The sequence below is a fragment of the Elephas maximus genome, chromosome 10 (assembly GCF_024166365.1).
Source record: "Elephas maximus indicus isolate mEleMax1 chromosome 10, mEleMax1 primary haplotype, whole genome shotgun sequence".
In the NCBI taxonomy this organism is placed as follows: Eukaryota; Metazoa; Chordata; class Mammalia; order Proboscidea; family Elephantidae; genus Elephas; species Elephas maximus.
In genome coordinates, this window is record NC_064828.1 from 105673417 (window position 1) to 105697605 (window position 24189).

At 42.5% G+C, this 24189-nt stretch overlaps 3 protein-coding genes across 9 annotated transcripts in view; 1 reads left to right on the forward strand and 2 right to left on the reverse strand.

Moving 5' to 3' along the window:
• ATXN3 (ataxin 3) overlaps positions 1–5236 on the reverse strand; it is a 41436-nt gene extending 36200 nt beyond the window's left edge. For all 6 annotated transcript variants that reach the window (XM_049899791.1, XM_049899788.1, XM_049899790.1 and 3 more), the window contains exon 1: positions 5160–5236. In XM_049899791.1, coding sequence (XP_049755748.1) covers positions 5160–5183 — 24 coding nt within the window. In that variant the 5' untranslated portion in view covers positions 5184–5236. The remainder of the gene's footprint in view (positions 1–5159) is intronic.
• A 4061-nt stretch (positions 5237–9297) lies between these two features.
• NDUFB1 (NADH:ubiquinone oxidoreductase subunit B1) lies at positions 9298–20291 on the reverse strand. The gene is made up of 3 exons (XM_049899495.1): positions 20182–20291; positions 10565–10709; positions 9298–9408 (listed from the first exon to the last, which is right to left on the reverse strand). Exons 2-3 carry the CDS (start codon positions 10702–10704, stop codon positions 9372–9374), a joined length of 177 nt encoding a protein of 58 aa, XP_049755452.1. The 5' UTR covers positions 10705–10709; positions 20182–20291; the 3' UTR covers positions 9298–9371.
• Positions 20292–20503: 212 nt separating this feature from the next.
• CPSF2 (cleavage and polyadenylation specific factor 2) overlaps positions 20504–24189 on the forward strand; it is a 41997-nt gene continuing 38311 nt past the window's right edge. For both annotated transcript variants that reach the window (XM_049899488.1, XM_049899487.1), the window contains exon 1: positions 20504–21068. The gene's annotated coding sequence lies outside the window, so the exon portion shown is untranslated. The remainder of the gene's footprint in view (positions 21069–24189) is intronic.

Below are 24189 nucleotides of genomic sequence, written 5' to 3' on the forward strand. Positions count from 1 at the left end.
AAAAGTTTAGGAAATAGATATGGTGATGTTTGCACAATACAATATTGTGAATATAATTAATGTCACTGAATTGTATGCTTAAAAATGGCTTGAATGACAAGTTTTTCGTTAATATATTTTATCACGATAAAGCTTTTTTTTTTTTTTAAGTATAAGAATGTTCAGAGAAGCACTGTTCCCAAATGGAAACTACTCACATGCCTGTCACAACAGAATGGACAAATTGTGTTATTCCCACAAAGGAATACTATATAAAAATGAGAATGAATTAACTATCTGAAATAATACGGGTGAATCTCTCAAACAACATTAAATAAAAGACAGGCTCAAAAGAGTAAAACTGTATGATTCTATTTACAAAAACTCAAAAACTGGCAAAACTGATCTGTGATGTTAGGATTCTGGATAGTGGTTACAAGGGTGGGTGTTCCCAGGGGTATGGGGATGGAGAGTTAGCACATGGAAGAGGGCACAAGCGCTGCTTCTAGGATGCAGGTAAACGTTCCATTACTTGAGCTAAGTGTTGTTTACACACATGTGTTCACTCTGAAAATTCTATGAGCTGTAGTCTTGTGATCTGTATGCTTCTGCATGTATTATGGAGCTCTGGTGGCACAATGGTTAAAGTGCTCAGCTGCGAACTGAAAGATTGGTGGTTCGAACCCACCAGATGCTCCATGGGAGAAAGATGTGGCAGTCTGCTTCTGTAAAGATTTACAGCCTTGGAAACCCTATGCGGCAGTTCTCCTCTGTCCTATAGGGTCGCTATGAGGTGGAATAGACTTGATGGCAATGAGTTTGGTTTGGGGTATGTATCATACTAAATTCTTAAAAAATTCAAATAACAAAAAAGACTGCTCAGATACAGCTATTCCGCAGATGAGGAGCACCTTAACACAGGGATCAGACATTGGACTTTCTGGGAACAGTCCTAGTGCAAATTTTCTGTCTGGTTGTCAAGTCATGTGCTTCCGTTTGGAGTTCTCAAACTCTGGTCACCGAACTTATATATAGGCACAGGGACATTCAAATATTTGACCTAAAAAAATAAAGCAAGCCCTATAAAAAGAAATTAACTTTGAAATACAAAAAATAAACACCTGAAAGCAAACTTTAAGCAAAATGATGGCTACAGGAAATAATAGCAATATGTTCTGTACTTCTAATACAACTTCACGGGACAGGGGGATGATCCAAAGAACAAATTGTTCAGTCCAAATTTGAAATCACTTTTTATTAAAGTCACAAAATGAATCAAATTTTACGTGGACCAAAAAATACTGTCCCACCCAAGATTAGGCATCCTCCTCCCTGAACTAGCCCCAGCCACCCCTTTTTGAGTCACTATCATCAAGCTCTAACCAAAGTCGAACAGAAGCTGGATTTGCTAGCATCACAGCTCAGTGGTATTTAAATGCCATGAGTTCACGTCCAAACTTCATTGTGTCGGGACCAAGGAAGAACAGACTGAATCGCCAGTTCCACCAAGAAATTTTATAAAACCACAAAATGGAACTGCAACCAAATCACGTTCCCTTTAAGGTCTTCAGGACCAACCTAAAACTAGTTCACATTCCCAGGGACACTACTAACTACAATAGAAACCAGGCATAAACCTAACGGTGCTCTCAGAAGTGGGCTAGCCCAGGGACATGCAATCCACCCAGCAGCAGTTCATTTCCTCTTAGAGTTCTCACATCGCCTATTATGAGGTGCAGCAAATACAAAGCATCTGAGTAACGACAATGGCCAGCACTTCTCTAGCACTTACTATATGCCAGACAATGTTCTATGCATGCATAACTCTGAGATTTTTGTTGTTTTTAGCTGCCTTCAATAACTCTGAGGTGGACACTTCATTACCCTCACGAGCACAGCAATAAGAAGTAACTTGCCCAGGATCATACAGTAAGTGGCAAAGCTAGGTAGGATTCAAACCCACGCAGAGGTTCCAAAGTCTGTGCTATTACCACTTCCTCGAGTCACTGACTTGGAATTTGGTTATTCCTAAACCGCAAATATCCTAAAGGCGGCTAAGAACCAGCAATCACAAAAGCGCATAACGGATGTCATAAAGCCAACCCTCAGCAACTTTTCACTCATTTTAAACACAACTCTTACAGCATTCCTAGTTCACATTACATTAAAAGTACCAAATCCAGGTGGCACAATGTCCACACCAACAGCCATCAGCAATGCAAGAGCTAACAAAAATAAAAGAAAGCAGTCCATGGAACTAAAAAAAAAACAAAACAGCAATTAATTGCCATTTAGTATTAATGTTTAGATTGACATTGTGTGCCCTCAAGTCCATTCTGACTCAGCACCCTGTATGACAGAATACAACTGCACCACAGGGTTTCCCTAGGCTGTAATCTCTACTGGAGCAGATCACCAGGTCTTTTCACCTGCAGAGCGGCTGGTGGGTTCCAACCGCCACAGAGCACTGCTCCGCCAGGGCTCCCTTAGGGCTTTTGTTATGGGTTCAGCAAATTACAGCCTGCAACCAAATTCAACTTGCCCCAGTAGCTAAGAATGGCTTTTAAATTTTTAAATGGTTGGGGGAAAAAAAAAAAAAAAAAAAAACCGAAGAGGAATATGTGACAGAGACCATATGTAGCCCGTGAAGTCTAAATTATTTACTATCTGGCCCCTTATGGAAAAAGTTTACTTCAGGTAAAAAGCATCATACACATCTTAGATGCTCAAGGAACTCTCCTGATTCAAACATTTATTGAGCACCTACTATGAGTCAAGGCACTATTCTAGGCACTACCCACCCACCTACTGCCGTTGAGTTGATGCCGACTCATGGCAACCCTACAAGGTTGAATAGAGCAGAACTGCCCCATAGAGCTTTCAAGTCTGTAAATCTGTACAATAGCAGACTGCCACATCTTTTTCCTGCATTCTAGGCACTCAGGATATATACGTGAACAACTGCTTACAGTTTAGCTTAATAAAGGGTACTCAAATAAAGGGTACCCAAACTCTGAAAACAGGGAAAGCAACACTCCAAGTGGAAGTGGCTGAGAGGTCCTCTGCAGGCTGGTATCCCTACCAACACAGCTTCATCGTGGCAGAGATGGCTCTCTGGCTCTCCAAGCCCAGGGCCTATTGTTGTTAATGGCTGTCAAGGCACCCCCAACTCATGGTGACCCCATGCACAATGGAATAAAACGCTGCCCAGCCCTCTGCCATCCTGTGATTGGTTGCGGATCAGACCATTGTGATCCACAGAGTTTTCACTGGCTTATTCACAAACCACCACTGGCAGACAGGTAGTGGCTGCATGTGTGGTGCTGCAGTCAGGAGCTGAACTCAGATCTCCGGCACAGAAGACAAGACTATCTTACCACTAAACCACTGATGTCCCCAGCACAAGGTCTAAGCACAATTAAAGATATGTGGCGGGGGGGGGGGGGTGCTCTGAGAGATGGGAGAATATGTGATTAAAGATGAGCCGTATGGTTACATGTGCTTTCCATATTCTTGAAACATGCCTGAAGAACTTTAAGAGCCTTTATTTGCTAAGTACATATTATAAACAGATGACAATAAGAGGAAACAGATGCCTGAAGTATCTGTGCAGGGGATGGCATCCTAATCTTTACGCCTAAACACGTTGAGAGTGACTTCTTTCAGGTAAGTAGTTTTCAATAGGCTGGGGCCCAGGTTCCTTTAGTCCCATGGTCCAGCAGTTACCTTCACTGATATATATCCAAAGTAGGTAACAATCAGTACTGTTAAAAATACACTGCATGAAATGGTATATGAAAATGTTTAAAGTCTTCCATGTTGAAAACACCTGGTGCTACACCAAAGCTTTGAAAATTAACAAAAATATATACATGCAAGTTTCTCTAATCTTTACCCAATCTCCTGAGCCAAGCAGCTAAATCTCTCTAGTCCAAGATTCATAAAATACGTCAATCAAATCAAAAGATTAGCTATAACCATACCACTGAGTCCTTCCTCTCCGCACACATAAAAATCAACCAACTTGAGCTCCAAAACTTTCTGAAATGTATTCTATAAAAAGCATTCCCTTTAACAATTTGTTTAAATTTATACTATAAGTCACCTTGCCTCTTTTGTTTTTCACTGTCTCGTGTGTGTGTATTTAAAAATGTCTTCCACCATGGATCATTCACAAGTATTTAATACGATAACCCTTCGCGCCTACTAAATAAATAACAGCCTCACAGCCACCCTTTCCAAACATGAAACTATTATGAAACAAGATGCCATCTGCCAAAGTTGTCCCAAGGAAGGTTTCACTCACACCCAATGCCTTGATAATTGTATGCGAGACAAGACCAGCTTCTCCACATAACACAAGCAGCATCATTCAATTACGTGGCCATTGAAAAATCAAAGCAAGAACAGGCTAGGCGGACCACACCAACAAAATTATTCCAGTCCACCCCTAATACCTAATAACAAAGCTGGCCTCCTGATGTAGGAAGATGGAAATAGCAAACGAAACTAACCGCAGATATCCCATAACAAAAACTCTTGTGACGACTTACTTCCCTGCATGGGATTTCCGCCTCTACTTCCCTAAGTGTCAGGCCCTACGAATGGGCGAGCTAAGGTTCCTGACCTGGAGAGGCTCAGGAACCTAGCGCGGGAGGAAGCCAGGCACATAACCCCAAAGATCTAATTGTATGGGAGATTCCAATATAGAACTGAGGCGCCCAGAGAAGGAAGTGAATTCTGCCAGGGGTGGGCGTGGGGAAAAGCGGGGGAGTTGGGAAGGGCTGGGGGAAGTTTCCGAGAGGTGACTCGGGCTACAACCAGGGAGCACAGGGGAGAAGGGAATGGAGAAGAGTTTCCCCGAAAAGGCTACACAAAGTGCCGGAGAAAGGTAGACGCTGACCCACTCGGTGCCGCCGCCGCCTCCTTCCGTGTCCCGAGGCGCCCCCTGGCCTTGCCCTCACTCCCTCCCGAATCCCCGGGCGTCCCGGTCCGGCTCCTCGGCGTTTGTAAAGCTCCCCTCCCAGTGCCGAGAAGACGGGCGGCTCGAGCGGCCCGCACCCGGAGAGGCCGGGATGGGGGCGACTCAGAGCCCCACCCAGCCCTCGCAAGGCGGCGACACCGCACCCCTCGCCCGCCACCGCGCCGCAGACAGGTCCCCACCGAACGCGGACACTCACTTTCTCGTGGAAGATGGACTCCATGTTTATTTGTCTGGAGCCAACGGCCCCCGCATCGAACCACCCCCCTCCGGCTCCGCCCCTCCGCCCCACCCTCTGCCTACCCCGCCCCGCCCCACCTCGTCCCGCCCCTGCCCTCGTGCCTTACGAAGACCAATCACCCTCGAGGATGCGAGTCACGTGGAGCGAAGAGCCAGTGAACGCCAGGGCGGTAATCGCAAGGGCACGTGACCTTTGTAGCGTGTCCTCCCAGTTCCTGATACCAAGCCGGCTGAGGGTTGCCGCAGCGCCCCCTGCGGTCTGGAGGCTCTTCTCTTCTTCTCACCCATTACTATGGATTCTTAGGCTTTTCCAGGTCTAGATAAGGACCACTCGGATTCTATGTTCTTTTTTCTTTACACTTTGCTTTGAACTTTCTACTTATCACACCTACGATAATTATTTATTATCTTTTCCCCCCTCCCACTGCAAGCCTCATTGAGAAAAAGGCATCATTGTATCCCCCAATACCTTGCAATGATGTGAAAATGATATTTTTATATATATATATATACATTTTTTTTTTTATGGGTTAGGAAACCCTGGTGGCTTAGTGGTTAAGTGCTACTGCTGCTAACCAAAAGGTCGGCAGTTCAAATCCACCAGGCGCTCCTTGGAAACTCTGTGGGGCAGTTCTGCTCTGTCATATAGGGTCTCTATGAGTCGGAATCGCTCCGATGGCAACAGGTTTTTTTTTTATGGGCTAGATTAAGTGCTAGGGCTATTAACCAAAAGGTCTGCCCTTGGAATCCACCAGGCTCTTCTTGGAAACTCTATGGGCAGTTCTAATCTGTCCTTCGGGGTTGCCATGAGTTGGAATCAGCTCAACGGCAACGGGTTTTTACTATGCTGGTACAGTGGTTAAGAGCTCAGCTGCTAACCAAAAGGTCGGCAGTTCAAATCCACTAGCAGCTCCTTGGCAACCCAACGGAGCAGTTCTGCTCTGTCCTGTAGGGTTTCTGTGTGTCGGAATCTGGTTTAATTTTTTACTATGGGCTAGGCTTTGCATACATTAAAAACCAAACTTATTGCTGTGGAGTCAATTCCAACTCATAGGAATTGACTGTAGAACACAGTAGGACAGAGTAGAACTGCCCCACAGGGTTTCCAAGGAGCCATTGGTGGATTTGAACTCCAACCTTTTGGTTAGCAGCCGAGTCCTTAACCACTGTACCATCAGGGCTCCTTGCATGTATCGGTGACTCTTAACATAGCAACCTCTGATGTAGGCAGGGGCCAATTACCCAATAAGGAAGGTTAGCACGGGATTACTTGTGTTTACTTACTAATCTGTAGTGAACAATTTCACATGGGTTTCACCACATCTTTGTCTCCATATCACCATGTCTTTGTGTGAAATCCTTGTGAAATTGCTCACTATAGATTTGTAAGCAAGCACAAGTATAAGTAAACACAAGTAAGCCCATGCTTACTTTGTTTACTGGGTAATCCATCCCCGTCAGGGATTACAAATCTGAAAAGAGGCTTCAATTCTGTAGGAAGGTGCTCTGGGGTGGAGGGAGGGACAGATGCCAGCCATATGCAGAAGTAGAATCTTTGATGTGGTGGAAAAAAAATAGCTCTTTTCAGATGATCTAGTAAGCAAGGTAAGCATCATGCTTACTTTGCCTTTTGGATAATCCACCCCTGGATTTAGCTATTACTATCATCTCTATTTTACACGCTGGGCGACTGGGCTATTTTACACATAAGGACGGAGATGGAGGCACAGAGATGTTAAGAACAGCACAAGTCCAAGGTCACTAGCAAGTTGCCATGAGAGGGTTCGAATTCAGGCAGCTTGTTCTGGTGTTGGTGCTCTGGTGCTAAAGAGGAAGCCTTGATTGGAAGAACTGAAAAGTCCCATAAAGTATGTGTATGTGGTGGAGGAGATGGGGAGGATGGATAAAGCGGAAGGGGTCAAATAGCAGATCTTGCAACTTGAAGCCAAGTTAAGGAATGTGTACTTTTTAAGGGCAGCTGGGGAGCTACAGCTTTTCAAAGAAGAGGCATGCTCAGATTTGCATTTTACAGAGAACACTCTGGCTGTAGAAGACAGCAGTGCCAAGAAGTCAGCTAACATGAGTTTACAACAGCCCACTAGGTTTTGTTGCTATGCAGACCATTGGTAACTTTCGTGATGCAGGTTCAGGGGGTAGAGGGGACAACAGGAGGTAAGGAAATGGAGACTGCATGTGTTCAAGAGGAAGATCCAGTTACCATTTATTGAACACCTCTGGGCACACAGTTCAGCGTACTGTTTGGGAAAAACAGTCCCTGCTCTTAAACTGTGGCCTAATGGGGAAACAAATCACAGTTCTCATTAAAAAAAAAAAAAACTCACAAGCCACTTTTTCTGTTTTAAAAAAAGTGTGCATCCATGTGAGGAAATATTTATTTTTTCACGTACGTACATGATTAACGTGCTTGGCTGCTAACCGAAAGGCTGGAGGTTTGTGTTCACCTAGAAAAATTCCAAAAGAAAGTCTTGGCAATCTGCTTCTGAAAAACCAGCCGCTGAAAACCCCATGGAGCACAGTTCTACTTTGAAACACATGGAGTCACCTCACCATGAGTTGGAATTGACTCGATGGCAACCAGTTACTGGTTATACATTACACATTACACAAGCCAGAGGTTGAGATGGGAAGAGAACTAGGCAAAAGGGGGACAGAGTGGGAGGCTTTTCATTGTATGCAATTTTATTCTTGATCTTTGAACTATATTATTTATTTCAAAAAAAATTGATGCGATTAATTGCTTAAAACCAAAACACCAAAACCATTGCCATAGAGTCGATTCAACTCATAGTGACCCTGTAGGACACAGAACTGCCCCATTTGGTTTTCAAGGCTGTAATCTTTGGGGAAGCAGACTGCCAATCCTTCTGAGGAGTGGCTGGTGGGTTTGAAAGGTTGACCTTCCAATTAGCAGCCAAGTGCTTAACCACTGCACTGCCAGGGCCCCTATTAATTGCTTATGAGGATGTAAACCCCTAGAGGACCTTACTGTTGAATCCTCAGCACCTAAAACAGTGTTTAGCCAAAAGGCACTAAATATGAATTAATGCTAATCATTTCATTGATGTGTGATTAATAATAAATGTCATAAAGTGAAAAAGGTCAACACCTGGGAGTCAGAATGCAAGTTCTAGTTTTGGCTTTGGCACTTAAGCCACGTATAATTTGGGGATTAGATCCATTGTTTTCCCTATTTCAATTAATGCCTCCACTTCAAATTCAGCATGTCCTAAACTCTATTCCACTTTGAAAGAAAAATCATACCATCCTTCAAAATTCAATGATCACACTTTCCAGGATGACTTTCTTGACTTCTGAATAATTTAGACCTCCAAGTCGGAATCAACTTGACAGCAGTGGGTTGGCCCCTCCTCTGAATTTCTGTACATGCATCTATCATACATAGTACCTTTCATACAGTATCATAAAGTTTGGTTTAATCATACATCTGTCAATATCCTATAAATATCTTGATGGCAGGCCTGTCTTAATTGACTTTGTGTCTCTAGTGTTTGATGTCTGTTGAATAAATTAATGAAGGCAACTATCTGGGAATCATTCTTGATTCTTTACCCCCTCCCTGCAACTGTTCCACATCACCCCTTATTTCAATCAGTCCTCGAATACTGTGTTCTCACCCGTCTCTCCCATTTGTTTTCACTGCTGTTGCTCAGTTCAAGCCCTCTGAGTGCCTTGTGTAGTCTAGTCTAAGGATCTCTAAATTGGCCTTCTGACTCCAGTCTCTATACACCTGAGTCATAGTTCTATCAGTGATCTTTCCAAAAATGCAAATCACACCAGTTTTCCTTTCATTCAACAAATAGTGTTTCTATACACCAGTCACTGGGACTATAAGTACCTGTGGGGTGGGGTGGGGTGGGGGGAATTGACCATTTGATTTAACAGTACCATGGTTTAAAATGAGAAAGAGAAAATTAAATGCTAACTGTAAACTTAACACCAACGTATACAATTAAAAAAAAAGAAAATTTAGGTACCCAGTAATTGTGTTTTTAATGAATGGATTTTAAAATTTGAAAATTATTTTAGCATAAAAAGAATCACACTCCAAATTCTTCAAATAATAAACATGTTTTTATTTTTCTCATAATATTTAAAATATCATTTACATTTTGTAATTCAGCCACAGCTTTTACTTCCAGGTAACTTCTTCATTGGGTTTCAATTCCCTGCGTGGAAAAAAAGAAGGAAAAGAATAAATAAAACTTTTATAAAGAGATAAAAGGGGAAGTTAAAGGAGTGTGAATTCAATGTTATATTCTATTAAGTTGCCCCATTTTTAAAGCTTTACATGAGATTCAACATATTCATCCTATTCCCTCACGATTTTACTCTACCTTCAACTGCATTTTTCCCAATTAAAAAACTATAATTTCTTAGTCTAGCTTTATATGAAAGCTATTATCTTTTCAATGATTCCATTTAATGTTTTCTGCACCCTTTCCAGCTTGTTTTCCCTTTCTTGAAATCCTTGATGTGTGACCCACCTCTACGTATCAACTGTGGCCAACGCTCAAGTCTTTTGCTCCTTGAGCATCCTCCTGCCCAGTGTGCACACCTACTGGCAGATATCCTGTCTAGCTTACTCTAACTCTCTGCTGCCAGAGGAGATGTCTTCAGAGACATAAGGAGGCCAGGCAGCTGACAACTGCTATTCGATCACTCAACCACCATGTCTCTTTAAAGCACTCTTGTGGAGAACATAGCACTTGGCTGTAATCTTTATGGAAGCAGATCGCCAGGTCTTTCTCCTGCATAAATGCGAGATGGGTTTGAACTGCCAACCTTTTGATTAGCAGCTGAGCTCTTAACTGTTGTACCCCTGCGGCTCCTAACGCCACTATCAATACTACAATCTGCTCCTGTAAAGATTATAGTGTAGAAAACCCCACGGGGACAGTTCTGCTCTGTCACACTGGGTCACTATGAGTCAAAAATCAACTTGACAGCACCCAACAACATTTCAGCTACATCCCGGCTTAAGTAAGATAGTACATGATAATATATGTGAAAGCAGTATACAGGGTAGGCTTTACAGAGCTGTTTCAAATTTTGTTTCTATGGTAAAATATACTTTGAATTCCAAAAAATGGGACTTTCAAAGATTTGAAACCACCTGCTCATAAACTGAAGACTGTATTCCAGAGGTAATCATACAGTTTTATTCAAGAATTAGATGACAAACAAGACTAAAAGGCAGTATCACTTCAATGTTAAGTACTCAAGGGGGAAAATTATCCCTTGTTTATTTTTGGCATATATGATATCAAGAAGAACACTCCCAAAATTTGGTCAACTGTTTCTTTCAAAAATGCAGGCACTAACCTTTTAAATAACATACTCTTGTTCCGGAAGGCGGTTAGTCTCTCATCATTCCGTCTGTCCAGATAATATCCGAAGACAAATCCCATAGGGACAAGTGTATGAACCCAGTGCTCACGCACCATCTGAATTAAATTCACCATGATTACTAAAAAAGAAAAAAATTAATAAAAGATTACCAAAAATACCCTGCATTTCAAATATCTTTTAAACCTCATCTGAAAAAGAAAGGTAACCCTGGAAGTAGATGTTAAAAGCGTGTTGTTGTTGTTGTTAGGTGCCGTCGAACCGGTTCTGACTCATAGCGACCCTATGCACAACAGAACGAAACACTGCCCAGTCCTGCACCATCCTTACAATCATTGTTATGCTTGAGCTCACTGTTGCAGCCACTGTCAATCCACCTCGTCGAGGGTCTTCCTCTTTTCCACTAACCCTATACTCTGCCAAGCATGATGTCCTTCTCCAGGGACCCAACCCTCCTGACAACATGTCTAAAGTATGTAACACGCAGTTTTGCCATCCTTGCCTCTTAGAAGCATTCTGGTTGTATTTCTTCCAAGACAGATTCGTTCCTTCTTTTGGCAGTCCGTGGTATATTCAATTTTCTTCACCAACACAATTCAAAATCGTCAACTCTTCTTCAGTCTCCCTTACTCGTTGTCCACCTTTCACATGCATATGATGTGATTGAAAATACCATGGCGTGGGTCAGGCACACCTTAATCTTCAGGGTGACATCTTTCCTCTTCAACACTTTGAAGAGGTCCTTTGTAGCAGATTTGCCCAATGCAATGCGTCTTTTGATTTCTTGACTGCTGCTTCCATGGCTGTTGACTGTGGATCCAAGTAAAATGAAATCCTTGACAACTTCAATCTTTTCTCCATTTATCATGATGTTGCTCATTGGTCCACTTGTGAAGATTTTTGTTTTATGTTGAGGTGCAATCCATACTGAAGACTGTGGTCTGTGATCTTCATTAGTAAGTGCTTCAAGTCCTCTTCACTTTCAGCAAGCAAGGTTGTGTCATCTGCATAACGCAGGTTGTTAATGCATCTTCCTCCAATCCTGATGCCCCATTCTTCTTCTTATAGTCCAACTTCTCAGATTATTTGTTCAGCATACAGATTAAATAGGTATGGTGAAAGAATACAACCCTGACGCACACCTTTCCGGACCTTAAACAGATCAGCAGTCCCTTGTTCTGTCCAAACAACTGCCTCTTGATCTATGTAAAGGTTCCTCATGAGCACAATTAAGTGTTCTGGAACTCCCATTCTTCACAATGTTATCCATAGTTCATTATGATCCACACAAATGCCTTTGCATAGTCAATAAAACACAGGTAAACATCCTTCTGGTATTCTCTGGTATCAGCCAGCATCCATCTGACATCAGCAATGATATCCCTGCTTCCACATCCTCTTCTGAAACCGGCCTGAATTTCTGGCAGTTCCATGTCGATATACTGCTGCAGCCACTTTTGAATGATCTTCAGCAAAATTTTGCTTGTGTGTGATATTAATGATATTATTCTATAATTTCCACATTTGGTTGGATCACCTTTCTTGGGAATAGGCATAAATATGGATCTCTTCCAGTCAGTTGGCCAGGAAGCTGTCTTCCATATTTCTTGTCACAGACCATTGAGCACGTCCAGCGCTGCATCTGTCTGTTGAAACATCTCAATTGATATGCCATCAACTCCTGGAGCCTTGTTTTTCGCCAATGCCTTCAGAGCAGCTTGGACTTCTTCCTTCAGTACCATCAGTTCCTGATCATATGCCACCTCTTGAAATGGTTGAATATCAACTAATTCTTTTTGGTATGATGACTCTGTGTATTCCTTCCATCTTCTTTTAATGTTTCCTGCGTCGTTTAGTATTTTCCCCATGGAATCCTTCACTGTTGCAACTCGAGGCTTGAATTTTTTCTTCAGTTCTTTCAGCTTCAGAAATGCCGAGCGTGTTCTTCCCTTTTGGTTTTCCATCTCCAGCTCTTTGCACATGTCATTATAATACTTTACTTTGTCTTCTTGAGAGGCCCTTTGAAATCTTCTGTTCAGTTCTTTTATGTCATCAATTCTTCCTTCTGCTTTAGCTGCTTGATGCTGAAGAGCAAGTTTCAGAGTCTCCTCTGACATTCACCTTGGTCTTTTCTTTCTTTCCTGTGTTTTCAATGACCTCTTGCTTTCTTCATGGATGATATCCTCGATGTCATTCCACAACTCGTCTGGTCTGAGGTCACTAGTGTTCAGTGTGTCAAATCTGTTCTTCAGATGGTCTCTAAATTCAGTGGGATGTACTCAAGGTCATATTTTGGCTCCCGTGGACTTGCTCTGACTTTCTCCAGTTTCAGCTTGAACTTGCGTATGAGCAATTGATGGTCTGTTCCACAAGTCGGCCCATGGCCTTGTTCTGACTGATGAGATTGACCTTTCCCATCGTCTCTTTCCACAGATGTAGTCAATTTGATTTCTGCGTGTTCCATCTGGCGAGGTCGACGTGTACAGTCGTTTATGTTGGTGAAAGAAGGTATTTGCAATGAAGAAGTCGTTGGTCTTGCAAAATTCTATCATTCGATCTCCGGCATTGTTTCTATAACCAAGGCCATATTTTCCAACTACCGGTCCTTCTTCTCTGTTTCCAACTTTCACATTCCAATCGCCAGTAATTCTCAATGCATCTTGACTGCATGTTTGATCAATTTCAGGCTGCAGCAGCTGATAAAAATCTTCTATTTTTTCATCTTTGGCCCTAGTGGTTGGTGCATAAATTTGAATAATAGTCGTATTAACTTGTCTTCCTCGTAGGCGTATGGATATTATCCTATCACTGACAGCGTTGTACTTCAGGATAGATCTTGAAACTTTCTTTTTGATGATGAACGCAACACCATTCCTCTTCGAGTTGTCATTCCCAGCATAGTAGACTATATGATTGTCCGATTCAAAATGGCCAATAGCAGTTCATTTCAGCTCACTGTTGACTAGCATATTGATGTTTATGCGTTCCATTTCATTTTTGACGATTTCCAATTTTTCCTAGAGTCATACTTCCTACATTCCAGGTTCCAATTATTAATGGATGTTTGCAGCTGTTTCTTCTCATTTTGAGTTGTGCCACATTAGCAAATGAAGGTCCCGAAAGCTTTACTTCATCCACGTCATTAAGGTCGACTCTACTTTGAGGAGGCAGCTCTTCCCCAGTCATCTTTTGAGTGCCTTCCAACCTGGGGGGCTCATCTTCCAGCACTATATCAGACAATGCTCCGGTGCTATTCACAAGGTTTTCACTGGCTAATGCTTTTCAGAAGTAGACTGCCGGCTCCTTCTTCCTAGTCTGTCTTAGTGTGGAAGCTCAGCTGAAACCTGTCCTCCAGGGGTGACCCTGCTGGTATCTGAATACCGGTGGCATAGCGTCCAGCATCACAGCAACACACAAGCCCCCACAGTACGACAAACTGACAGACATGTGGGAGGTTAAAAGCATAAACCTCTTTAAATTTGCTTGGCATCAGAATACAGTCCAGTACAAAAAAAAAAAAAAAATTCTCCCTGCCAAAGCTGATTACTTGTATCCTCCTAGGATTGATTTAGAATTTTTACACATGTAAAATACACTTAGAACCTCTCAGACTACTAACAAATATAATAATAGTAATATTTTACCAGGAAAGGGGATTCTTTAGGTAAAGCTATAAATCATTGGGAGCCCTGGTTATGCAGTGGTTAAGTGCTAAAGCTGCTAACCAAAGGCTCAGCAGTTTGAATCACCAGCCACTCCTTGGAAGCCTGATGGGGCAGTTCTACTCTGTCCTACAGGGTTGCTATAGGTCAGAACTCACTCAACGGCAACAGGTTTTTTTTTTTTTTTTTTAAGTAATTCTTATTGTGCTTTAAGTTTAGAAATCAAGTCAGTCTCTCACATGTAAACTTATACACACCTTACTACATACTCCCACTTACTCTCCCCCAATGAGTCCGCCCGCTCCCTCCTTCCAGTGTCTCCTTTTGTGACCATTTTGCCAGTTTCTACCCCCCTCTACCCTCCCATCTCCCCTCTAGACAGGAGATGCCAACATAGTCTCAAGTGTCCACCTGATACAAGTAGCTCAGTCCTCATCAGCATCTCTCTCCAAACCATTGTCCAGTCCGATCCATACCTGATGAGTTGCCTCCTGGAATGGTTCCTGTCCTGGGCCAACAGGTTTGGGAACCATGACCACCAGGATTCCTCTAGTCTCAGTCAGACCATTAAGTCTGGTCTTTTTACGAGAATTTGGGGTCTGCATCCCACTATTCTGCTCCCTCAGGGGTTCTCTGTTGTGTTTCCTGTCAGGGCAGTCATTGGTTGTTGCCGGGCACCATCTAGTTCTTCTGGTCTCAGGATGATGTAAGTCTCTAGTTCATGTGACCCTTTCTGTCTCTTGGGCTCATAATTACCTTGTGACCTTGGTGTTCTTCATTCTTCTTTGATCCAGGTGCGTTGAGATCAATTGATGCATCTTAGATGGCCGCTTGTTAGCATTTAAGACCCCAGAAGCCACACTTCAAAGTGGGATGCAGAATGTTTTCTTAATAGAATTTATTTTGGCAATTGACTTAGATGTCCCCTGAAGCCATAGTCCCCAAACCCCTGCCCTTGCTCCGCTGACCTTCCAAGCATTCAGTTTATTCAGGAAACTTCTTTGCTTTTGGTCCAGTCCAGCTGAGCTCACCTTCCCTGTATTGAGTGTTGTCCTTCCGTTCATCTAAAGTAGTTATCTACTATCTAATCAGTAAATAACCCTCTCCCACTCTCCCTCCCTCCCTCCCCCATCTCGTAACCACAAAAGGATGTGTTCTTCTCAGTTGAAACTATTTCTCAAGTTCTTTTGATAGTGGTCTTATACAACATTTGTCCTTTTGCATCTGACTAATTTCACTCAGCATAATGCCTTCCAGGTTCCTCCATGTTATGAAATGTTTCACAGATTCATCACTGTTCTTTATCAATGCATAGTATTCCATTGTGTGAATATATCATAATTTATTTATTCATTCATCCGTTGATGGACACCTTGGTTGCTTCCAGCATTTTGCTATTGTAAACAGTGCTGCAATCAACATGGGTGTGCATATATCTGTTCGTGTAAAGGCTCTTATTTCTCTAGGATATATTCGGAGGAGTGGGATTTCTGGGTTGTATGGTAGTTCTATTTCTAACTTTTTAAGGAAATGCCAGATCGATTTCCAAAGCGGTTGTACCATTTTACATTCCCACCAGCAGTGTATAAGAGTTCCAATCTCTCCACAGCCTCTCCAACATTTATTATTTTGTGTTTTTTGGATTAATGCCAGCCTTGGCAACAGGTTTTTAATAAATTATCGAGAATTAATTTTTAAAAGGGAATGAAAAGATAGAAAACACACACATACATACTCAGCAATGCCACAGTAGATCTGAATATTTACTAAGTGGCTTTATAACAGATAAGGGAAAAAGCAATTAATTTTTATAGAATGACTACTAGGTAGCAGGGCCATGATATATTCCTAGATTAAAAAAAAAAACTCATTGCTGTTGATTCCGACTCAGTGACCCTATAGGGCAGAGTAGGACTACCCCATAGAGTTTCCAAGGAGCACCTGGTGGATTCGAACTGCCCACCTTTTCATTAGCAGCTGTAGCACTTAACCACTGTGCCACCAGGGTTTCCATATTTCTAGATATATAGTATATTCAATATTTCTCGTGAATAATATTGAATATACCATGGACTGCCAAAAGAATGAACAAATCTGTCTTGGAAGAAGTACAACCAGAATGCTTCTTAGAAGCAAGGCTGGAGAGACTGTGTCTTACATACTTTTGGACATGTTGTCAGGAGGGATCAGTCCCTGGAGAAGGATATCATGTTCGGCAAAGTACAGGGTCAGTGGAAAAGAGGAAGGCCCTCAGCGAGGTGGACTGACACAGTGGCTCCAACAATGAGCTCAAGCATAACAACAATCATAAGGATGGTACAGGACCAGCCAGTATTTCATTCTGTTGTGCATAGGGTCACTATGAGTCAGAACCAACTTGAAGGCACCTAACAAGAACAAGACATATAGTGTGAAATAACTATTATTTTATACCTAAGAAAAATGGGGCTCAAATAGCTTAAACCCAGCTATTAAATGCAGAGGTGAATTCAAATTCAAGTCCTCTCCAAAGCTCTGGCTCCTTCCTACATTATCGCACTACCTCTCTAAGAAGCCTCTCCCTGAACTGATTTTAAGTTCCAAGAGTTTCCCAAAGGCAGAGGAGGAGGAATAGGGGAGCCAGTTGTCATCATATGGAAGATAAATGCATACTAATTCAATAACAACATGGTCCAATTGTTATTTTTTGGTAAAATTCTGTACATAAAGATGAAATTTAAATATGTTCATTTGCAAATAGCCTAAAATGAATAAATCATATGCAATGGTTGAGAAGACATGACAAAACCTTATTCAGAGTAGTAGTACATTTCTGCCAACAAAAGTGCTTAGCACTAAATTTGCTTGGATCACGTAGATGGAATTTCCTGCCTCTCCTAAGACAGTGGTTCTCACACATATACAATTCTAATTCTTTAATTTCTCAAACTTTAATCAAATACCCATTATGTACCAGGCACTGGGTTAGGAAATGACCATGAAGTTAAAGTCATACGATTACTATATATTTCATAAAGGGCAGTATTACACAATGGTTTCCTTTGAATATCACTGGTCTAGAAAATTATGAGGTAAGTAAATTACAAGATAATTAAAGCATATAATTTACTCACCAATTATTTTTATATTTTTAGTTTACTGTCTACAATTGGGGTTCTCAAACTTGCCTGCACATCATATGTAGAGCCATTTTCAAAAATAGGGATTCCTTGGCCCTACCTCCACGGTGGGGCTGGAAATATCTGTAGCTGAAAGTATTCCCCAGCTGATTCTGATGTAAGTGGTACTTGGACATACAAACGTAAATGTATCCAATCTGACTTTATTTCTATAAGATGGTGGTTCTCTTGGTATTGTGCCTGCACTAAATAGTGTTATCTGCATTTAGATCTCTAAATATTATTTTGATGAATACTTACTTTTTAGTGGATACCGACCAAGTGTGCCCACCAAGTACTTACTGTCTCAACTTACTTGCTTTATAAAATTGAGCCAATCAACGATGGGGATAACAACATGTACCTTAGTCAAATAACGTAACCTTGAAAGAGGTATCAATTCTACCCTAAGCACAGCTGACTATTAGATATTATTCTGCACTTAACCAACAACAAAAAGTACTTGTTAACTCCTAGCCCAAGACTGGCTAAAATAAGCCCATGGTCACCTGTGGGCTATAAGCCATCACGGCTGGTACTTTTTTTCGGGGAGGGAAACCAGACCCTAAGGAATTGGGTTTGTCTGGCTCTACTCCCAGCAGAAGAGATAAGACAAGGCTCTGTGGCTCTTGCTGCATTTAGGCTCTTCTAGAAATCCCAGATGCCAAAGGTATCTGGGTGTATCAGGGTTGTATGCTTTCACCATATTTATTCACTCTTTATGCTGGGCAAATAACCAGAGAAGCTGGACTATATGAAGAAGAATGGGGATTCAGGATTGGAGGAAGACATTTTATTCTGATTGTACAGTTTAGAATTTAGTAGACTTTGGGAGTCGTTGCACTGAACACGCTTTGTTTTATGGAGAGTGGATAACTAGAGATGACAAAGCTTTATGGACGTAAGTGAGCTAGAACGATGGAAAGTGGACTGTAGGGAAGGGGAGCCAGGTGCTCCGGTTCTTGGGCCCAAGACATAAGTGAGCTTGATCTGATGGAGAAGGGACAAAGAGGACTGGGAACAGGCTCCAGTGAGGCAAGCCCAGGTTTTGGATAAGGGAGGATCAGCAGTAGGATGACTCAGGGGAGAAAATAAAGAACCAATTGCTGTAGGGGACATCCACACACGTGCCTGTGACATAGCTGTGTATGTGCTTTTACTAATTTGCAACCTGTCATTCTGTCATATGGCAACATTAACATACATTATCAGATATAGGCCTCTGTAACCCATTGTATTTACCATTAATATTATCCAGATGCTTACACTGTACAAGAAATTAGTGTCTTTTTTATGAGTACCTTCAAGAAAAACATTTTTTTTTTTACTTCAGATCTGAAAATAGCTATGGCTTTCCCGAAAAAAATTAATTTTTTTATCTCACGGACTGCAGGAATCATGTACCTGATCATGTATCCTTCCATACCAAAATGATCCAGTTTTTTGGGTTTTTTTTGCCCATCTCTAGCAATATGGCTGCTAACCAAAAGGCCAGCAGTTTGAATACAGCATCTGCTCCCTGCAGGGCAGCTCTACTCTGTCACTGAGTCAGAATCAATTGGACAGCAAAGGGTTCTAGCAATAGCAGACTCTTTTTATAGCACTCTGTGTCAGGCATAGTTCTTACTGTTTTTCATATGCATCAGCTCATAATCACAACACTATATTTGTATTAACTCATATAATACCCACACTGTTCCCTATGTTTTTTTAGGATGAGGAAATCCAGGACAAATGATAAAATAACTTGTCTAAGGTCACAGATGCAGTAGGTGGCAGAGCTGGGATTAGTACCCAGGCATTTTGGCTCTTGTGTCTATGCTCTTTACTTGTGTTTTACAATAAAGCAGATTTTCTCTTAGAGTAAGTATAGAGGTAAGCACTGGTATTAATTAACCACACTTTTCATTCTATCTCATTTTTCTTTAGCCCAATTTTATTCCCACTTCTTGAAAAACAAAGGAGCCCTGGTGGCACAGTGGTTAAGAGTTTGGCTGCTAACCAAAAGGCAGCAGTTCGAATCCACCCGCCGCTCCTTTGGAAACCCTATGGGGCAGTTCTACCCTGTCCTGTATGGTCGCTATGAGTCAGAAGCGACTCGACGGCAACAGGTTTGGTTTTGGTTATGGTTAAAAACAAAAGTTGTATCTAGTATTTTTTGTATGTCACTAAAGATATTTATTTTTTAAGAAATAATATTCTACTCTCTAACTGGTTTTTACAGCCCTTTATATGTAGTATTCACAAAGTGCCGACTTAACCTCGAGAATGTGAACTCGAGATATGGAGCACTATCTTAATGGCATACACAACCTAGAAACCAAAAGCAAATTAAATACTGAGTTTTTAAAAAGTAAAAGGGTAAGTGCCTATTTTGTGAAAGAGAGTGAGAACAGCTTCCAATCCTAACTAACGACAATGGCCAAATCTGAGATGGTCGCAGAGGCACTCCACCCGTACTTCCGTCTCGGCATAGAACCCTGGCCCGCTTCGGTCTTCAGCCAGCGAGGGGGAGGTCACTGGGTGATCTCTCAAGACGTTTCCGGCCTTTATGACATTTATGACAGTCTCAGAGCTCCCCTTCCAAAAGCTGCCAGGCGGAGAACGTGAACGTAGGCGTCCATCAGAAGAAGAGGTCGTCGCTCGGAAGCCCGGCCGCTCCCGCCCCGGAGAGACTCAGCCACCCCACTACCACCAACCCCATCACCGCCAAGGGCTGTCATAGAAGACACCCCTACTGATATAGCACAACCGTGACCCGGCACGCACCCACCTGCGGTACCAACAACGATCCCAAGACCAAGGGCAGCCGCGAGCTCAGCAGCCTGCGCCGGCGGAAGCTGCAACGTCGGGCTCTACCATTTCCCGCTTCCGCACGGAAGAGAGGGGGTAGCATCTGGAAGTCATACCCCTTCTTCCTTTTCGCATGTGACTCTTCTCACATTTATTTCAGCTTTCAAACATAATGAATAATTTTGAAATAGAATTTCAGCCCAAGGTGACGAGACTTGTTGGTGTAAGTGCCTTCTCCTTCCTAGAGTTTCGTTCCCCCCCCAGAGATGGTATAATCCTGAGTCTCCCCGGCCTCAGCCGTTCCCCTCCAGTTCCAAGATGGCGGCCGCCGCTGAGGGGCTTCTGTCGGCGGATCGTCACAGTTGCTGTTGAGCGGGCACCACTTTTTCTAGCTCTCGAACCTGGATTCGACTAGGGGTTGGGAAGGGCAGTGGACGGCGTTGGGGGAGGACTGACGAGGCAAGTGAGGGCAAAAGAAAGGAGTGAGCCTTTGGATGAGGGAGGGGGCGTCCTCGGCCCTCAGGGAGAGCCTGGCCCCAACTCCGACCCAGCCTCCCTCGGGGACGTGCTCCCGGAGTTTCGGTTGAGCCAGTCCTGGTCGCTCCTGGCAGAAGCGCTCGGCGAGGGAACGAGAAGTGATTTCTTCGTGGGTCTGAAAGTGGCGGCTCCTTTGTGTCAGGCTGTGCCATTCACTCCCGTGCCTCCTTCTGGCGCTGCCTCTCCTCTGTCTGGGGCGCTGGAGGCGTTCATCCGGCGCCACGGTTAGCTCTTCCTCCGCGTGGCTACGGTGTTGTCAGCCTCCTCGCTCGGAGTCTTCCCGTCGTGTCGGGACGAGAGACTACGAGTCTGCTAAGCACTGGGCACGAAGTAGGCGTCCTTTTAGTTAACTGACTCCGAAGTTCTTAAAGATATTACTGCGCTTTCTTAATTGTCTCGGCCCTCCACCGTCCCCGACCGCTTTCACTCCTATCATTTCAGTATTTTAAGACCTCATTCTTTTTGACTTTGTGTGATTTTAACATGCTCTTTAGAAAACAGGAGGTCACGGGCAAGTCTGGCCTCCTGTGATCAGCCACACCTGAGTTACCATTTACTTATCCCCTGGATTTTCATTTACAGTCCCTTTGATCCTGTTGTGAAGCCACTGCTCTTCTGAAATTGACCAGAAAGAGACTTTCGCACCCCATGAGTTCCAGTACTAACCCGAACTCACCCCTTTGTTTTTTTCTGTGGATTTTGCATAGTTCCCCTTAGTCGTCATTTTCAGCATACAAGGTCGTTATTGAGAGAGCAAGTAACTGATACATATTTGGGATGAAGTCGTATCGACCAAATTCACAGCACTGAAGGCATTTATGATCTTGTGAGGATTCTTTTAGCGCACATTTGTGTTGTTTTGGGCACTGTGCTTGGTCTTGGAGAGAAAAGACAAACACTTTTACTCCTCTGTGCATTCAGTTTCATTCAACAAATGTTTTTTGTGCCTACTTTGTGCTAGGTAAAAATAACTAGTCTTTCCTGGGTGGCAAGGAGCTAATATTCCACTTTTGTGGTGAGGGGTCAAGAGGAATTTCTGAAACTCCAGGGGAGGCCATTCCTGGAAAAGTAACAAGTACAGGGATACAGAGACTTGAGAAGTTTTAGGTACTTAGAGTGGGGCAATAAATGTACTTGAACATGCAGTTCAAGGGTGGTTGGTGAAGGAAGAGGTAGGTTATCAATTCGTGAAGGGCCTTGATTTCCACCTTAGGACTTTAGGTTTTATTCAATAGTTAACAGGAATCCCATGGATCTTTTGTGCAAGGAGGGGACATGAAAATATTTGTTTTTGAGGATAGTCTCTCTGACAGTTGTGTGGAGGATCAACCTGGAACAGGGAAACTAAATGAGAGAAAGTTGCAGTTATTCAGGTAAGGTAATAGTAAATGCCTCAATTGTAGGGCAGTAAAAATATGAGGAGCCCTGCTGGTACAGTGGTTAAGCGCTCAGCTGCTAATTGAAAGGTCAGCAGTTTGAACCCACCAGCCACTCTGAAGGAGAAAGAAGTGGCATCGTGTGTCCATAAAGATTTACACCCTGGAAACCTTACGGGGCAGTTATACTACTCTGTCCAGAATTGACTCGGCAGCATCGGGTTTGGGTTATTTTTTTCTGATTAAGAATATAAGAGACATTTCTGAAGTGTCAATTTGATGGTAGGAGAGTGACTCCAGAGTTTTAGTCTGTGAGCCTAAGTCGTTGGTGATACCATTAAAGTCAAGTCTAAAATGTGTACATAAAAATAGAACGGTGCCGACCTGCACTTCAGCAGTGGCGGAGAACAGTGCCCAGCAGTCTCTGGCATTGACTTCAGTGTCTAGAGTCTAGACCTGCTCTGTGACAGAAGGCATATGTAGGTAGCTTTTGAGCACCAGAAACGTGGTTGGTTCAGATTGAGATGTGCTGTAAGTATAAATACACACTGGATTTTGAAGGCAGTAAAGACAAAAACAAAAAAAGTAAAATATTTCATTAATGATTTTTAAATAATACATGTGGAAATGATAATGTTTTGAATATATTGGGGTAAACAAATCTCTTTCACCTGTTTCTTTTCCTTTTCAATGTGGCTATGAAAAAAATCTTAAGCTGCATGTCGCTTGTGTTATATTTCTGTTGGACAGAGCTACTAGTCAAGACTAATGATGGGCAAATTGGTAACTGTAAAAAACCAAACCCGTTGCCATTGAATTGAATCTGGGCCTTGAGATGATGATGGTGAGCAGCGATGTCTGGGCAGTTTGCTGAAGTCCTCAGTTGCCAGCTAAGGCATTAGTTTTGTTTTTTTCAAGCAGTAAGAAGCCTTCAGAGATCTCTGAGCAAGGGGTAGTATGTGCAGGAGTCTTTCTGAAGGTTTAATTGGCAGCAGTGTTTAGGTAGAGATGAAGGGAGGAAAGGCTGGAGGCAGAGAAACAGAGAAACCTAAGTGTGAGGTAGAGAGGCCCTGCATTAAGGTACTGAGAGTAGGAACGGGAAGGGAGTGGTACACGTGCAAGGCATTTTGGGGGGAAAAACAATCAGAGGTTGATGACAGACTATCCAAGAAGAAGTAAAGGGAGGAATAAAAGATATAGAGTTTCAAGACTCAGTTGCTTAGATAATGACTCATGAATTGAGGTCAAAGAATTGTAAAAAAGTACATACGAGGCTTGGTTGCTCAGTGCTTAAGAGCTTGGTTGCTAACTAAAAGGTCGGCAGTTCAAATCCACTAGTTGCTCCTTGGAAGCCCGTCTCCACTTCTATAAGGTTGCTGTGAGTTAGAATCGACTCCACAGCAATGGGTACATTTAAGGCTAAAGAAATACAATCCCAAAATGGAAGCAGCAAAGTCGAGAGGAGAAGGTGGCCTGCTAAATATTCCCCCTTTTTATCTCCCTGCTTTCTGTATCTTATTCAGTCATTCATCTACACCAGATAATCTTCCTAAAATACACAATTACCTGTATCATGTCCTTTTCCTACTTAGTAATGGATCTTAAAATTCTTCTCTGTTCCTCATAGAAATTGGGTCCAAAGTTTCCAAGGCCCTTCGTTATTTCTGGCCCTTTTCTGTTCATTTGGCCTTTTCTTTCATTTTTTGATAATATAAAAGTGTGCCAGGCTAGTTGTTTTTCACCGATACTCTGTAAGTTTTTATTTTGTGCCTTTGCTGATGTTATTCTCCTGTTCTCGAATAGCTTCTTCTTTTGTCTGTTTCTACGCAGGTCCTCTCAATCCTTGACAAATAACCTTAGGTCCCACCTCTTCTGTGATTCTCAGTAACATAAGCTAATGTTGATTTTTAAAACTAGTTTCCTAAACTGCGTATTTTAGCATCTGGTTATAGCCAATTTGGTACATTTTTATTATTTTATTTCTATTTGTTTTATGCAAACTTATGCTTCCTAAAATTATGAAAAGTTTCTTTTAAGAAAAAGGACTATTGTGCTGCTAACAGTGTTGATCCTAA

What these genes read in the sequence shown, in the direction of transcription:
- NDUFB1 (XM_049899495.1), bottom strand. Translation starts at nt 10,704, where the DNA reads ATGGTGAATTTAATTCAGATGGTGCGTGAGCACTGGGTTCATACACTT. An exon ending in AAGAGTATGTTATTTAAAAG is followed by an intron (nt 9,409 to 10,564) that starts GTTAGTGCCTGC and finishes TTTTCCACGCAG; the next exon opens with GGAATTGAAACCCAATGAAG.